The following is a 16,144-nucleotide window of genomic DNA, read 5'->3' as shown; positions in this document are numbered from 1 at the left end:
TGTCATTTATTTATTGTATTATATCACATAGAGATAATCAGAGACTTCACATCAACATTTCAGTCCGGTACGTGGACCTTTATCAAGATAACGACATAAGTGGACCAAACACACTATATACCCCCATATAGTGTGTTTGGTCCACCTATGTGGTTATCTTGACAAAGGTCCAGGTACCGGACTGAAATGTTGATGTGAAGTCTCTGATTATCTCTATGTGATATACTGTAATAATACAATAAATGAATACTGCATAAAGACTGGTGAGTGCACCCCTGGTTATTACCTTTTTATATAGAGCCACGGCTTCAAACCCCGACTCCGGAAGCCTGACTATTGAAAATCCTGACGCTGGCTGGTAAGTACCCTATCCCTCCCCTCTCCCACCTAACCCTCCCCTGGTGGTACCTAACCTGAACCTTCCTGGGGGGTGCCTAACCCTAACCCCCCTTCCCGGAGCCTAACCCTAACCTTCCCGGGGGTGTCTAACCCTAAAGCTAAAACCCCATCCCTGAGCAGCCACAGATACTTATCCAGATCCTTAGTTCGGGATTCCAGGAGCCACATAGCGGACTCCGGTATCCTGGTCCCATTCAAGATATCGTCGTCTGCATTTTGCCGGGCATCGGGATTCCGGCATCAACGCCCAGCATCCCGTCCGCCGGCATATGCACTACATTTTATATATATATATATATCTTCAAGGAAAAAAAATCTCAGGACACTGAGATAGGGTCGAGGTTTCAGGGCACAAATCCTGGAAAAAGGGTTTGTGCCCTGAAACGTCGACCATATCTCAGTGTCCTGGAGATTTTTTTTTCTTCCTTGAAGTTATTAGACCCAGAGTGTGCCGTCCAATGCACAATAGATACATATCCATATAGGAGAGGCACCGGGCGCGTTGCATTGGAGAACAGGACATTATTGGTGTGTGTGTGTGTGTGTGTGTGTGTGTGTGTGTGTGTGTGTGTGTGTGTGTGTGTGTGTGTGTGTGTGTGTGTGTGTGTGTGTGTGTGTGTGTGTGTGTGTGTGTGTGTGTGTGTGTGTGTGTGTGTGTGTGTGTGTGTGTGTGTGTGTGTGTGTGTGTCCTGATGACGAGTTTGTCAATAAACTCGAAACTGTGACTGCGTTATTACACTGAAAAGAAGTCCGGAGAGTGCCACAAGACTGGCTTACTACTTATCTATTGGGTGAGCACCACGGCCATTGCAATACATTATGGCAGTGCCTACAATGCAGATATATATATATCTACAAACCGACTGTCACTCTTCACATAGAAATATCTCCTGCTCCGGTGCCCACTGGAAAGAGACTTGTATATGGGCAATACGAACAAGTAGCGGCTCTGGAAAACTTCAAGATTTCAAAAATGTGTGTTTAATGGTGCACGTGCCGTAGTCACGCGCACAAAAAAATGGGTGTGGCCATGCGTCAAGGGCGTTGCCACTCAAAATGTGATCTTGTCAGCATTCCCTTAAGGTAGTGGATAGATTCCCTTCCGTTTCTATACCATGATGTCATTAGTTACTGTCCAACGTCATTCTCTACCATCCACGTGGGCATAGAGGGGGAATACAATCTTGTGGCGAGCGAAGCGAGCCCGCGAGGGGACAGCTATGTTCTTTTGGTGGATTGTATGGGCAGGAAACCGCATTTCCGCCCTCACTGCACGTCACTTCCACGTATAGAAACAGAAGGGGATTTATACACAACCATTCCCTTAATGTCTCGTCTTCCCTGCTCCTCTTCCTCCTTCCCTTACTTACCCCCTGCACCACTCAAACTTTATCCCTCTTTAACCCTGCACTTTTTTGGTGAGACACACAGGGGTGGACAGGTACACCGAGGTGGTGAGGCACACCGATGTAGTGTAGTACACAGAGGAGGTGACAGCGAGGGAGGACAGCGCACACAGGGGGACAGAGAGAGAGGTCAGCGCACACAGGGGGACAGAGAGAGAGGTCAGCGCACACAGGGTGACAGAGAGAGAGGTCAGCGCACACAGGGGGACAGGGAGGGAGGTCAGCGCACACAGGGGGACAGGGAGGGAGGTCAGCGCACACAGGGGGATAGGGAGGGAGGATAGCACACAGGGGGACAGGGAGGGAGGTCAGCGAACACAGGGGGACAGGGAGGGAGGTCAGCGCACACAGGGGGACAGGGAGGGAGGTCAGCGCACACAGGGGGACAGGGAGGGAGGTCAGCGCACACAGGGGGACAGGGAGGGAGGTCAGCGCACACAGGGGGATAGGGAAGGAGGTCAGCGCACACAGGGGGATAGGGAGGGAGGTCAGCACACACAGGGGGACAGGGAGGGAGGTCAGCGCACACAGGGGGACAGGGAGGGAGGTCAGCGCACACAAGGGGACAGGGAGGGAGGTCAGCGCACACAGGGGGACAGGGAGGGAGGTTAGCGCACAGGGGGACAGGGAGGGAGGTCAGCGCACACAGGGGGACATTGAGGGAGGTCAGCGCACACAGGGGGACATTGAGGGAGGTCAGCGCACACAGGGGGACAGGGAGGGAGGGAGGTCAGCGCACACAGGAGGACAGGGAGGGAGGTCAGCGAAACATGGAGATAGGGAGGGAGGTCAGCGCACACAGGGGGACAGGGAGGGAGGTCAGCGCACACAGGGAGATAGGGAGGGAGGTCAGCGCACACAGGGGGACAGGGAGGGAGGTCAGCGCACACAGGGAGATAGGGAGGGAGGTCAGCGCACACAGGGGGACAGGGAGGGAGGTCAGCGCACACGGGGACAGGGAGGGAGGTCAGCGCACACAGGGGGACAGGGAGGGAGGTCAGCGCACACAGGGAGATAGGGAGGGAGGTCAGCGCACACAGGGGGACAGGGAGGGAGGTCAGTGCACACAGGGGACAGGGAGGGAGGTCAGCGCACACGGGGACAGGGAGGGAGGTCAGCGCACACAGGGGGACAGGGAGAGAGGTCAGCGCACACGGGGACAGGGAGGGAGGGAGGTCAGCGCACACAGGGGGACAGGGAGGGAGGGAGGTCAGCGCACACAGGGAGATAGGGAGGGAGGACAGCGCACACAGGGGGACAGGGAGGGAGGTCAGCGCACACGGGGACAGGGAGGGAGGACAGCGCACACAGGGGATAGGGAGGGAGGACAGCACACAGGAGGATAGGGAGGGAGGTCAGCGCACACAGGGGGATAGGGAGGGAGGTCAGCGCACACAGGCGGATAGGGAGGGAGGACAGTACACAGGGGGATAGGGAGGGAGGACAGTACACAGGGGGATAGGGAGGGAGGACTGTATATACACAGGGGCAAAAGGGAAGGAGAACAGTATGTGATGTGTACAGTAAGCAATAGTTTATATACAGTATATAACTCACCTTTTTCCTCCCTCTGCTGGGCTGCTTCCAGTCACTCTCTCGCAGCCCCGCTCCATCATCCGGTTTCTCCTCGGAATCCTGGCTGAAATCAACAGCCCTGTCAGGGGGGCTATTGTGATCGCGGGGGAGGGGGGTACCCACGGGGGTGCACTGTTTTGATCGTGGGGGGGAGGTACACGTGGGCGGGGGTGCGCGGTCATGATTGTGGGGGGGAAACCGCGCGGGGGGGGGGAGCGGCGGCTGTTGTGAACCCACGGGGAGTGGACCTGCTGGGGGGGGGGCTGTTGTGATCGCTGGTGGGTGGGGAGGCGCGGATGTGATCGAGGGGAGGGGTACCCGCCGAGGTGGTTGTCACTAGTGATCGCGGAGGGGTGCACTGTGATGTGCAGCACACAGGGAAGCAATAGCTCCGCCTCCAGCTGAGCATGGACACTAGAGCCCATTACATTGCGGCCATTTTGGGAGGGATTTTTGGCCGGGCATCTCAGTAGCCGGACCGGCCCATCTTGGCATCGGCCCATCTGGCATTTGCCAGAACTGCCAGATGGCCATGGGGAAGGGTCAGGGAAGAGATAGGGGAGGCCAGGAGATGCTGGGGATGAAATAAGAGAAAGTTATAAGTGAGAATGATAATAAACAGAAATTTGACAGGCCCAAACAGCGCCTCCTGCCCTGTGGTGCCCTGTGCGATGGCACCGGCCGCACTACCCTAGCTACGACCCTGGTGCCTTTGTATATAGTATACATATGTAGCTTTCGCACTCATGCTGTATATTAGTGTTACACTCTTCTAGATCGCTTTTTGAGTGCCTCTTGCCATTGCACGGAGTGCACTCTGCGACCTTCCCATGGAAGTGAGCAGGAAAACTAGCAACATTTCTCCACCGTAATAGGCGATGATGTGTTCAGCCAAACATCACAGTGTTGTTCAGCTATACATCACCTAGTATTAAATCAACCACCGGCTCCTATGTGTCTCATTTTTCTTAGGACAGTTCTGCTTTTGGCCACCAAATATCTGTAACTTGGGAAGTCTACTTTATAAGACACCTGATACACATACAGTAGAAGATGAACATTCTGAAAGGAACTGGGAAGTGCTGGATTTCTGATTTAAAGATCCTAAACGGATTGTAATACAAATGTCAGCAGAAATACTGCATTTTCCTGTTATATGAATTCTATGTGGCAATTATATTAAAGTGGTTGTTAGCTTTTGGACAACCCGTCCTTAATATAAACTAAACCTCCATTTAGCAAATAGGTGGTGCCCTCCAGACCTCTTTACATGAAGCTAAGAGAAGCTAAGAGCCTCAGGAACCATCCATAACTCTTCAATAGAGCTCTGTGTAAGTGGAATAAACAGATTTAGTGCCTCATTTATCAACGAGTTTTAAAGTGATTAAACTCATTGCATATGATAATGATGCTCCAGCCAATCCGCTCCCAACTGTCACCTGTATGAAATTACAGTTGAGAGCTGATTGGCTGGAGCACCATTAGCATACGCAATGAGTTTTATCATGAGTTGTGAGTGATAAAGCTCATTGATAAATGAGGCCCTAAGTCTTTCTAGGCTTAAGAGGAACGAGTTCTGGCTTCCTGGCTTGAGGTAATGGAAGACGGGGTAGTTAGATTAAGAAGGGGGTTATCTTACATTGGAGAGCCATAATAGCACAGACGAAGCCAGAATGTTCTTCTGTAAGGATTATAATTGTGTCTCTGCTCTGAATGGGATCATCACCATAAACTTGTTTTACCTTCTCTGTGATCCCTGTCAGGTATGTGACCAGCTGGATAGAAACCAGAAATAGCCAAACTGAAAAAGCCAATTTGACCATCCTGTTTGACAAGTATGTGCCTCCGTGTCTGGAGCAGTTCCGCATCGGCCACTTTAAGACCATCACACCCATTTCAGAGAACAGCATGGTGCAGGTAAGATGCTTCACCTTCTAAATTGATGATAGGGACCATCTGACCTGATGGACTAAGCTTAAATCTGCTGGCATTTATTTCACTCATATAGGACGGACATGTTCTCTCATGTATCTTGAAAGAAATGCATTAAAATCACTGTGAGAATTAAGACCTGCTACTAAAAATCAATTTATACAGCAAAATGGTGCAGATCAAGCTAGAGATACCATAGGATTAAGTATCCATTTATTTATCAATTTGTATCATGGAGCAACGCTTTTACACACATATAAAAAGGCTGGATGACCACTGCTGACGCCTTTTCTCCATACCATGTGAAAATGTATTATTTACAGTCTAATTCAGGGGTGGGCAATAAGAGGCCCTTCAGCTGCTGTTGAACTACAGATCCCAGCATGTACTGCTACAGTTTTAGCATGCCCTGATAGCAAAACTGGCGGGGCATGCTGAGATGGCTAGTCCCACTGCAGCTGGAGGGCCGCTTATTGCCACCCCTGAATTAGACTGTAGATAATAAATGTTCACATGCATTATTTTTCCTTAGTTGAATTATCTGATACTGAGTAAAGTGACAAATATTTATATCTCTCAGCAAGTCTAAAAACTAAAGATGTCAATATATTGGTTTATGAGAGGAATTAGCATTAAAACACTTTAATTGTGCTATCGATGTAGTATATAATCCCCCCCCACACAGTCACCCTTTAGATGAAGCCAAGAGCCATTACACACGACCACAGCTTGCTGACCTTCACTACATCCATACAGTTCTAGTACTCCAATCCATCTGGTTCTCCGCAAGGGGATTATTTATCTGCTGCTCACTGTGGTGATAGAAAATCTCTCAATAATTATCGAAAAGAATGTCACTGGGGCAGCAGTAAGAGTAGCCTTACAGCCCGCCAGGCAGTTGCCAATCTGTGCATTGGTGAGCTGGCTTCCTGCCTCCCACACACAGAAGAGAGGCAGGGCAAGCCACAGATGATGGACAAATCATGTAAAGAACCTTCCTGTAAGAAATTGAGTACTTGTTGACAAACATTTATATCTTCTATTAATATGAACATATTAATTCATGATGTGAAGACTATTGTAGAATCTAGTCCAGTGCTTCTCAAACTCTGTCCTCAGGACCCCACACAGTTCACATTTTCTAGGTCACGCAGCAGGTGCACAGGTGTATTCATTACTCACTGACACATTTTAAAAGATTCATAGGTGGAGCTAATTATTTCACTTCTGATACTGTGATTAGACCTGGAAAACATGCACTGTTTGGGGTTCTGAGGACCGAGTTTGAGAACCTGTGATCTAGTCAATGGATAATTGTCACTGTGAAAGCCTGTTTTGTGTTTCTTACTGTTTTCTTGATCCCCCGTAGACTCTGTGTTCTCTACTGGACTGTCTCTTGACCCCAGACAATGTCCCACCAGACTCATCAAGAGACTTATATGAGTTATACTTTGTCTTCGCCTGTATCTGGGCCTTTGCTGGGGCCCTGCACAGAGACCAGGTTTGTTGTAGCAGTTTGATTGACGATATTTATGTGCATGCATTTTAGACTGTAGCAAATAGCTTTGTCTTATGTGTAACAGTGCGTCAAAAGAAGCCTAGCATGTTAAAATGGTGGAAAGCTTATTCATTCATCAGTGTGACTGTAAGAAGGGTGAAATATTCATGCACATGACATCAAACACTACAAAGTCTTTATATCTGCTCGTCACCATGTAATTTTCCTTTATTAACTTTCTCTTTCTCCTACTCTTGTGTAATTGCTTAGTCTTTTGTGTGTTTTCTTTCTTGATATTCCCATCTTTTCTTTCATACTCAAGAACAAGGTTAGAGAGAATAAAGATGATCAGGCACAACCAAGGTAAAATGGAAACACAATCTAAGAAGGGCGACTAATTTTCCATTACACTGAGCTCTATTAAAAAATGTGTACTGTCTTACTTATACAGTATTCCCCATGCACCAATCAGATATTTTAAAATTAAATAAAATTTTACATGAACATTTTTTACCTTTTTTTTTAAATGTGTTTATTTTTTATTTCTCACTTCACATTTTCCTGTACAGGTAAGTGTAAAGTGAAGCTCGGTATTCAGAGTAGTATACAGGGGCATACACAGGATTTCTAGAGGGGGGCGTTCACAAATGCTTGATTTTAGAGGCCAATGAAGAGAACATATTTAGCACTTATCCAGCTTTTTAATATGCGTTATACAAAGTTTATTCAGTGTCATAATTCCATCATATACAGGACCAGCGATCACAGTAAGCCATTATGTGCGGCAGTAGGGCTGAATGTTTTTATTTCACATGTGGGCACCATTCCAGAGCATGGGAGCAATTCCGGGAGTCTGGGGGAGCAGCAGAAGAACCTAGCACTGCTCTGGACATATATGCACATATTGGTCTCCTCATGCACTGGATAATAGTATTAATAATTAACCCTATAGATGATCTATAGCAGTGCATGTTTTCCAGATCTCCTAGTTGGTACACAGGTGTATTCATTACTGGCTGACACATGTTAAAAGGGAATCGGTAGGAAATACTGATGGACGGGATGCCAGCTTTCGGTACACTGACAGCGGCATCCCGATGGTTTAAATTCCGTCAGGGGAATGGTAAGTAATGTTCCCCTGTCCTATTTACCCCCTAACCCTCCTTTCCTGCACCCTTATACTAACCTTCCCTACCCCGCACTCTAACCCTCCCGGTAAGTGCCTAAACCTAACCCTCCCCCCTTAGTGCCTAACCCTAACCCCCACCCCGGTGCTGCCTGAACCTAACCCCCCTGTCCAGAGCCTAACCCTAATTTCCCCCTCCCACAGCCTAACCCTAAGTCTCCCAGAGCTGCCTAAACCTAACTCTCCACCCCCGTGGCTGATACTTACCTTTCCCCGGTGTCCTTATGACTGGGATGCTGTCTGCCGGGATCCCGTTGTCTGCATTCCGAGTCACGCCCGGATTCGGCACCGGTGTTGTCTCGGTGATCAGGATTCCGATGCCGGGGTACCAGCAGATCCACAGGTGGTGCTAATTATTACATTTGTGATACTGAGGAGAACATGCAGCATAAGTAAAATTGTATTATACTCTACATCAGTAATTCCCAACCTCTGTCCTCAAGGCACACTAACAGTCTTGGTTTTAGTGATATCCATGCTTGAGCACAGATGGTTAAATCAAAATAACTGAGGTATGTAGTAGTTAAGTCACCTGTGCTCAAGTATAGCTATCCTTATAACCTGGACTGTTAGTGTGCCTTGAGGACCGTGGTTGGGGAAAACCTGGTCTACACAATGTGCATTTCTGTCTGGCTGTGCAATTCCACAGTTATAAAACCCAGAGTTAAGGCTCCTTGTCAGGTGGGAATAGGAACATTATAAATAGAAATATATTGTTTTTCTCCATATTTTGAAGTTTTTAATAAGTTAACCTGAAGTATTTTATTTTGCTCTTTTTCTTATTTTTAGCTAATAGATTACAGAGCTGAGTTTAGTCATTGGTGGATCAAAGAAATGAAAGCAGTGAAATTTCCAGCCCAAGGAACAGTTTTTGATTATTACTTGGATAGCAAAACCAGGAAATTCCTCCCATGGAGTGATAAAGTCCCCAAATTTGAAATGGAACCAGAGACCCCTCTGCAGGTGGGTTAACAATATATACTATTATTGTCTTGGACAAATATTGTTTTTATTGTACAAAATGTCAACTTATTGCTATTTATGACAATACTTTATAATGTAGTATTCATACAATGCTGTGCACATTATAAGATAATTCAGTAATGACTCTTCTTTATCTCTCATTTACTATATTGTGTACATCATACATTATGTATACTACAGCATGTGTTCATGGAGCAAGTGTAAATTTTGTATACGTTGTGGGAGCCGTCTCCTGGTGTAGACGGTATGGTTTTCCACGCAGCAGCCAATTCACAGCACACCAGTCCAAGGTGTTTGGTACAAATGGCCTCAGCTATTTTTATTTGCAGCAAAAGTAAAAACAAAACAAACAAAAATCCTAGCCTGTCCGACTCTAACTAATACAAAAGGCTTCCTATTGTCACAAAAAACAGCAATATAGCACAGCACTCACTTTAAGTAGCAATGGTGTCTCTCAGCAAGCCAGCAGCTTCCTCCCCAGGCAATGAGAGACTGACTGGAAAAACTGACATTTCTTTATTAGCCTCTTACTGTCAATCAAGGCTGCTCACTATGTGTCTAAGCTTGCAGAGAGATACAGTGGAAGTGATAAAGTACCAACCAATCAACTTCTAACTAATTTTACAGGCTATGTTTGAAAAGTTACAGTTAGGAGCTAATTGATTGGTACTTTATCTCTCTCCACTTTAACTCTCTCCAAGCTTTGATACATCTCCCACAAATCTTGGGACATACATATCTCCCATCCACAATTGCTCCAATGCTTTTGTCGCAACCTCTATATCAGCTAACTCTTACTATATTCTTACTATTACACCTCCCACTACTTACTGTATTCTTACTATTACACCTTCCACTACTTACTGTATTCTTACTATTACACCTTCCATTACTTACTGTATTCTTACTATTACACCTTCCATTACTTACTGTATTCTTACTATTACATCTTCCATTACTTACTGTATTCTTACTATTACACCTTCCATTACTTACTGTACTTATACTACTACATTTTCCACTACTTACTGTATTATTACTACTATACCTTCCACTACTTACTGTATTCTTTCTACCACACCTTACACTACTTACTGTGTTCATACTACTACGCTTTCCACTACTTACTATATTCTTACTATTTCTACATATGCTTATGTTGATCAGGTGGTACTAGTGTCACAGTAATGGTAACCACCTCTTATGTATATGATGTGTCACTGAAGTAGGTGCGCTTAACAATGATTGAATGTAATAATATCAGGACATTACTCAGTAGATCTTCAAAAATGGTACTTTACTTATATATGTAATACACACAAAATAGAACTACTGTACTGTTACTATTACACATTCCACTACTTACTATTAGTCTATTACACCTTCCACTACTTATTGTATTCTTACTGCTAAACCTTCCACTACTTACTGTATTCTTACTAATACACCTTCCACTATTTACTGTATTCTTACTAATACACCTTCCACTATTTACTGTATTCTTACTATTAGTCTATTATACCTTCCACTACTTACTGTATTCTTACTATTACTCTATTATACCTTCCACTACTTACTGTATTCTTACTATTACTCTATTATACCTTCCACTACTTACTGTATTCTTACTGCTACACCTTCCACTATTTACTGTATTCTTACTATTATACCTTCCACTACTTACTGTATTTTTACTATTACACATTCCACTACTTACTGTATTCTTACTACCACACCTTCAACTACATACTGTAGTCTACTATTACACCTTCCACTACTTACTGTATTTTTACTATTACACATTCCACTACTTACTATATTCTTACTACTACACCTTCCACTATTTACTGTATTCTTACTAGTACACATTCCACTACTTACTGTAGTCTTACTATTAGTCTATTATACCTTCCACAACTTACTGTATTCTTACTATTACACCTTCTACAACTTACTGTATTCTTACTATTACACCTTCCATTACTTACTGTATTCTTATTACACCTTTCACTATTTACTGTATTCTTACTATTACACCTTCCACTACTTACTGTATTATTACTATTACACCTTCCAATATTTACTGTATTCTTACTATTACACCTTCCACTACTTACTGTATTCTTGCTGCTGAACTTTCCACTATTTACTGTATTCTTACTAATACACCTTCCACTACTTACTGTATTTTTACTATTACACATTCCACTACTTACTATATTCTTACTACTACACCTTCCACTATTTACTGTATTCTTACTAGTACACATTCCACTACTTACTGTAGTCTTACTATTAGTCTATTATACCTTCCACAACTTACTGTATTCTTACTATTACACCTTCTACAACTTACTGTATTCTTACTATTACACCTTCCATTACTTACTGTATTCTTATTACACCTTTCACTATTTACTGTATTCTTACTATTACACCTTCCACTACTTACTGTATTATTACTATTACACCTTCCAATATTTACTGTATTCTTACTATTACACCTTCCACTACTTACTGTATTCTTGCTGCTGAACTTTCCACTATTTACTGTATTCTTACTAATACGCCTTCCACTACTTACTGTATTCTTACTATTACACATTCCACTACTTACTATATTCTTACTATTACACCTTCCACTATTTACTATATTCTTACTATTACACATTCCACTACTTACTATTAGTCTATTACACCTTCCACTACTTACTGTATTCTTACTGCTAAACCTTCCACTACTTACTGTATTCTTACTACCACACCTTCCACTACCTACTATATTCTTACTATTACACCTTCCACTATTTACTGTATTCTTACTACTACACCTTCCACTACTTACTGTATTCTTACTATTAGCCTATTATACCTTCCACTACTTACTGTATTCTTACTATTAGCCTATTATACCTTCCACTACTTACTGTATTCTTACTGCTAAAACTTCCACCACTTACTGTATTCTTACTGCTACACCTTCCACTATTTACTGTATTCTTACTATTACACCTTCCACTACTTATTATATTCTTATTATTACACCTTTCACTATTTACTGTATTCTTACTATTACACCTTCCACTATTTACTGTATTTTTACTACTACACCTTCCACTGCTTACTGTAGTCTTACTACTATACCTTCCACTATTTACTGTATTCTTATTATTACACCTTCCACTACTTACCGTATTCTTATTATTACACATTCCACTACTTACTGTATTCTTACTAATACACCTTCCACTATTTACTGTAGTCTTACTATTACACCTGCCCCTACCATACCTCCCAACATGACCCTCTCCAGGAGGGACACAATGCTCTGGTCCTGGACTTCTTCTGGCCGCTCGCTAAGCTGTGGGTGACCACCCTCAGTTTTAGCGATGGGCCAGGTGATGGTCGCAATGGTCCCGACTATCGGGATTGCGATGAGACCCTTGTGGTAGGGTCTCGTCTGCCGCAAGCCCCAGTGAGCTTCCGGCTCTAATAGAGCCAAAGGCTCACTACTGACATCACTCGTGATGTCAGTAGGGCCGCCCCCAAACGGCAGGCGTTCCTTCGGGAATGCCTCCGTTTGGCAAGCCACACCACCGACCCACCTACAAAACGGGGCGAGCTGTCGATCAACATAGACAGCCACCCCGTTTGTAGCGAGCCCTGGAGCGAGTGAATTTCTCATTCGCTCCGCGGCACGGTCACGCCACACGTGTGCACTGCCTGCCCATCGACCCGCTTGTGAGCGGGTCTGAATCAGGCCCTGCGTTCTTACTACTACACCTTCCACTACTTACTATACTCTTACTATTACACCTTCCACTACTTACTGTATTCTTACTATTACACATCCCACTGCTTACTGCATTCTTACTAATACACCTTCCACTATTTACTGTATTCTTACTATTACACCTGCCCCTACCATACCTCCCAACATGACCCTCTCCAGGAGGGACACAATGCTCTGGTCCTGGACTTCCCTGGTAAGAGGTGGGGCTGCAGCGCAATTCAAAATTCAAATAGGGGAGCCACACCAACTGTCATTTCACACACTGCCCAACATCACTGGCTGGAACTTGCTGGCAGTTGGTGTGACTCCCCTATTTGAATTTTGGACTGTACTGCAGCCCCACCCCTGAGCCGCCACCAATCATAAATTACCAGGGAAGTCCAGAACCAGAGCATTGTGTCCCTCCTGGAGAGGGTCTTGTTGGGAGGTATGCCCTACTGACTATTCTCTTACTATTACACCTTCCACTACTTAATGTATTTTTACTAATACACCTCCACTATTTACTGTATCTTACTATTACACATTCCACTTCTTACTGTATTCTTACTATTATGTAATAGTATCTATTGTGTATTAGTAAGTTTACTTACCTTAAACTTACTATTACACATTCAGGGGTGGATTTGGCCGCTGAGGTAGCGGGAGAGTTCACTCTGAGCCGGACCCATTTTCCCCTCTTCTGGGCTAGCTCACCCGGGGGGAAGATGTACTAAGCTCTGAAAAATAATATACTGGAAAGTGATAAACCACCAGCCACTCAGCTCCCAACTGTCATGTTACAGGCTGTTTGAAAAATGACAGTTGGGAGCTGATTGGCTGATGGTTTATCACTCTCCAGTTTATCACTTTTCAGAGCTTAGTACTTCTGGGCCCCTGACTGATTTATAAATCTGTCAGGCCAGCTGCTAAGATTCCTGGATTTGGGTTCCGCTGTGGATATAATTTCAGTATTGTCGCTCCTCAAGACAAAGACTAAAGGGGGGTATCCACTAGACGATAAAGTTGAACGATTGAACGATAATGATAAAATCGTTTGATAATCGTTCGATAATCGTTCAAACATCGTTTGAACATCGTTTGCAAATCGTGCAGTAATTGTTTCTAACGATGTACGATGCGCGCTCCCGCTGGTCGTTTGATCGTCTCCTCCATCGACTGAACATGCAGGTCAATTTCACTTGATTGCTTACACATCGTTTACACATCGTTTACACATCGTTCAAGCTGAACGATCAAACGATGAACCACTATCTGCCCACTACAGCTGAAAGCTCTCAATCACAGATTGAAACAACATAGTTTATCGTAAGATCTTTTGCAAATCGTTTGCAAATCCTTTGCAAATCTTTTACAAATCTTTTGCAAATTGTTCAGAGTGGAAGATCAAATTTCAAGGGAGACTTCAAGGGAAAATCGTTAAGAGGTTGGACAGGGATAAAATCGTCTAGTGGATGCCCCCCATTAGGAACTGTTGCACATACTCTCTTATTTAGCAAGAAACGCAATAACTGCTGACATATAAACAGTTCTGTATTTCTCTTTCTTCAAAGATGGCACCATGTTGCTTAGTAAAGCTAGGTGTTTTAGTGGAAGTCTATGAGTATTTGCACTTAACAAAGTTTTGTGCTACTTTGACACTGTACAGTGCAATATGTGTGCAATTTGTGTGTTCTCTCTGTATTTAGCCAAGTTTCTTTGGTCTCCAGTTTTTTTTTCATTCTACTAAAGCCATTCGGTCAGGTTACCTATAGTCTAATTGAAACAACATGGTTATGTGACTTTGATAGGTAAACTAGACTGTAAGGCAGTGGTACCCAAACTTTTTTGAAGCAAGGCACCCTATCAGCATTGTTTTCACAGCACCCCTAAGCCAAAAGTTTTTTAATGAGAAATTTAAAAAAAATGCAGTGAAGTAGTAATTTGAAGTAAATTGTGCTGACCTGTCATCCTTAGGCTCAGTTATGTGGTGGGGGACAGGTTTGCACTTCTGTTTGTTTACATATTTACATTACATTGACCATAAAAAAATTATTTGGTGCTGGACCACCAACCTGAGGCACCCCTGCAAGTGTCCCGAGGCACCCCAGGGTGCCGCGGCGCACAGTTTGGGAACCAATGCTGTCAGGGGTATATTTGCTAAAGTGCGGGTTTTTAGAAGTGGAGATGTTGCCCATAGCAACCAATCAGATTCTACTTATCATTTATCGAGCACCTAATAGAAGATAATAGCTAAAATCTGTTTGGTTGCTATCGACAACATCTCCAATTCTAAAAACCCTCACTTTAGTAAATATACCCCCTAGCTCCAGAGGGGAAAGGAGTGATGAACTGTACTTAAATGGACATTTCTGATTGGATTAGCTGTGGAATATGTTATGCTATATTGGTAGAAATAAAAAATGGTGCATAGTTTTTCCACAATCTTTTTTTTTTTTTCTTCAAAAATATTTTTAATGAAGTCATCAGATAAATTATGTTACACAAGCAAATATATCACAAAAGTATGTCACATTCATAACATAAAAAAATACAAATCACTTGTGGTTTTGAGAAAATGACTGCGCCACAATTTTCTTCTTTTACCGGACCATATCAATATAATCAAAAAATTATTGTAGTGACTTCAACCATAGTAAAGGTAATATAAGGGGAGATAGAATTTTCACAGTCTTTAACATGCAGTTGTGCTATTAAATCTACTTTAACTGTCAACGAATTAAATTGAATTGTACATTTACATTTATACTTAATTAAGCAGTTGCTTACAGAAATGTAGTCTTTTAACACAGTGTCCTGGTTTTCTTTTCATCGCTGTAGGCAGTCTTCGTCCATACTTCTGAGACCACATGCCTCGGATATTTTACCGATCTACTAATACAAAGAGCTAAGCCAGTAATGCTGGTGGGAGGCGCAGGAGTGGGAAAGACTGTGTTTCTGCATGACAGACTGGCCACCCTGTCTGATCACTACATGATATCCAAAGTCCCGTTCAACTACTATACCACATCCTCTGCCCTGCAAAGTACGATAAACACATAATGCTTGTTTCTGTTGGAAGTATTGTTCTCTGTGTACATTACTCTGCCAAGGCTTAGCACATCTCCACATGAATGTTCTCCTGCAATAGGTTAATTAATGTTTTCCATGTGTCAGGGATCCTGGAGAAGTCTTTGGAGAAGAAAGCAGGACGTAACTATGGCCCAATAGGAAACAAAAAGCTGGTGTATTTCATTGATGACATGAACATGCCTGAGGTTGACAAGTATGGGACTGTCCAGCCTCATGCCCTGATTAGGCAGCACCTTGATTATGGACACTGGTAAAATCCTCATGACATATGCTCTAATAATGAGTCCAAAAACATGACG

The 16,144-nt window shown here is 43.7% G+C and overlaps 1 protein-coding gene across 1 annotated transcript in view; it reads left to right on the top strand.

Moving 5' to 3' along the window:
* DNAH11 (dynein axonemal heavy chain 11) overlaps nt 1-16,144 on the top strand; it is a 361,565-nt gene that overhangs the window by 190,948 nt on the left and 154,473 nt on the right. Inside the window, exons 43-47 of the mRNA XM_088457375.1 lie at nt 5,144-5,297; nt 6,682-6,813; nt 8,786-8,959; nt 15,594-15,798; nt 15,930-16,095. Of these exons, the coding sequence (XP_088313501.1) occupies nt 5,144-5,297; nt 6,682-6,813; nt 8,786-8,959; nt 15,594-15,798; nt 15,930-16,095 (831 nt within the window). The remainder of the gene's footprint in view (nt 1-5,143; nt 5,298-6,681; nt 6,814-8,785; nt 8,960-15,593; nt 15,799-15,929; nt 16,096-16,144) is intronic.

The sequence above is a fragment of the Taudactylus pleione genome, unplaced genomic scaffold (genome assembly GCF_031769625.1).
Source record: "Taudactylus pleione unplaced genomic scaffold, aTauple2 ptg000758l, whole genome shotgun sequence".
Taxonomy (NCBI): Eukaryota; Metazoa; Chordata; class Amphibia; order Anura; family Myobatrachidae; genus Taudactylus; species Taudactylus pleione.
The sequence above is the reverse complement of the archived record's forward strand: the minus strand, read 5'-3'. Positions and strand labels throughout refer to the sequence as shown.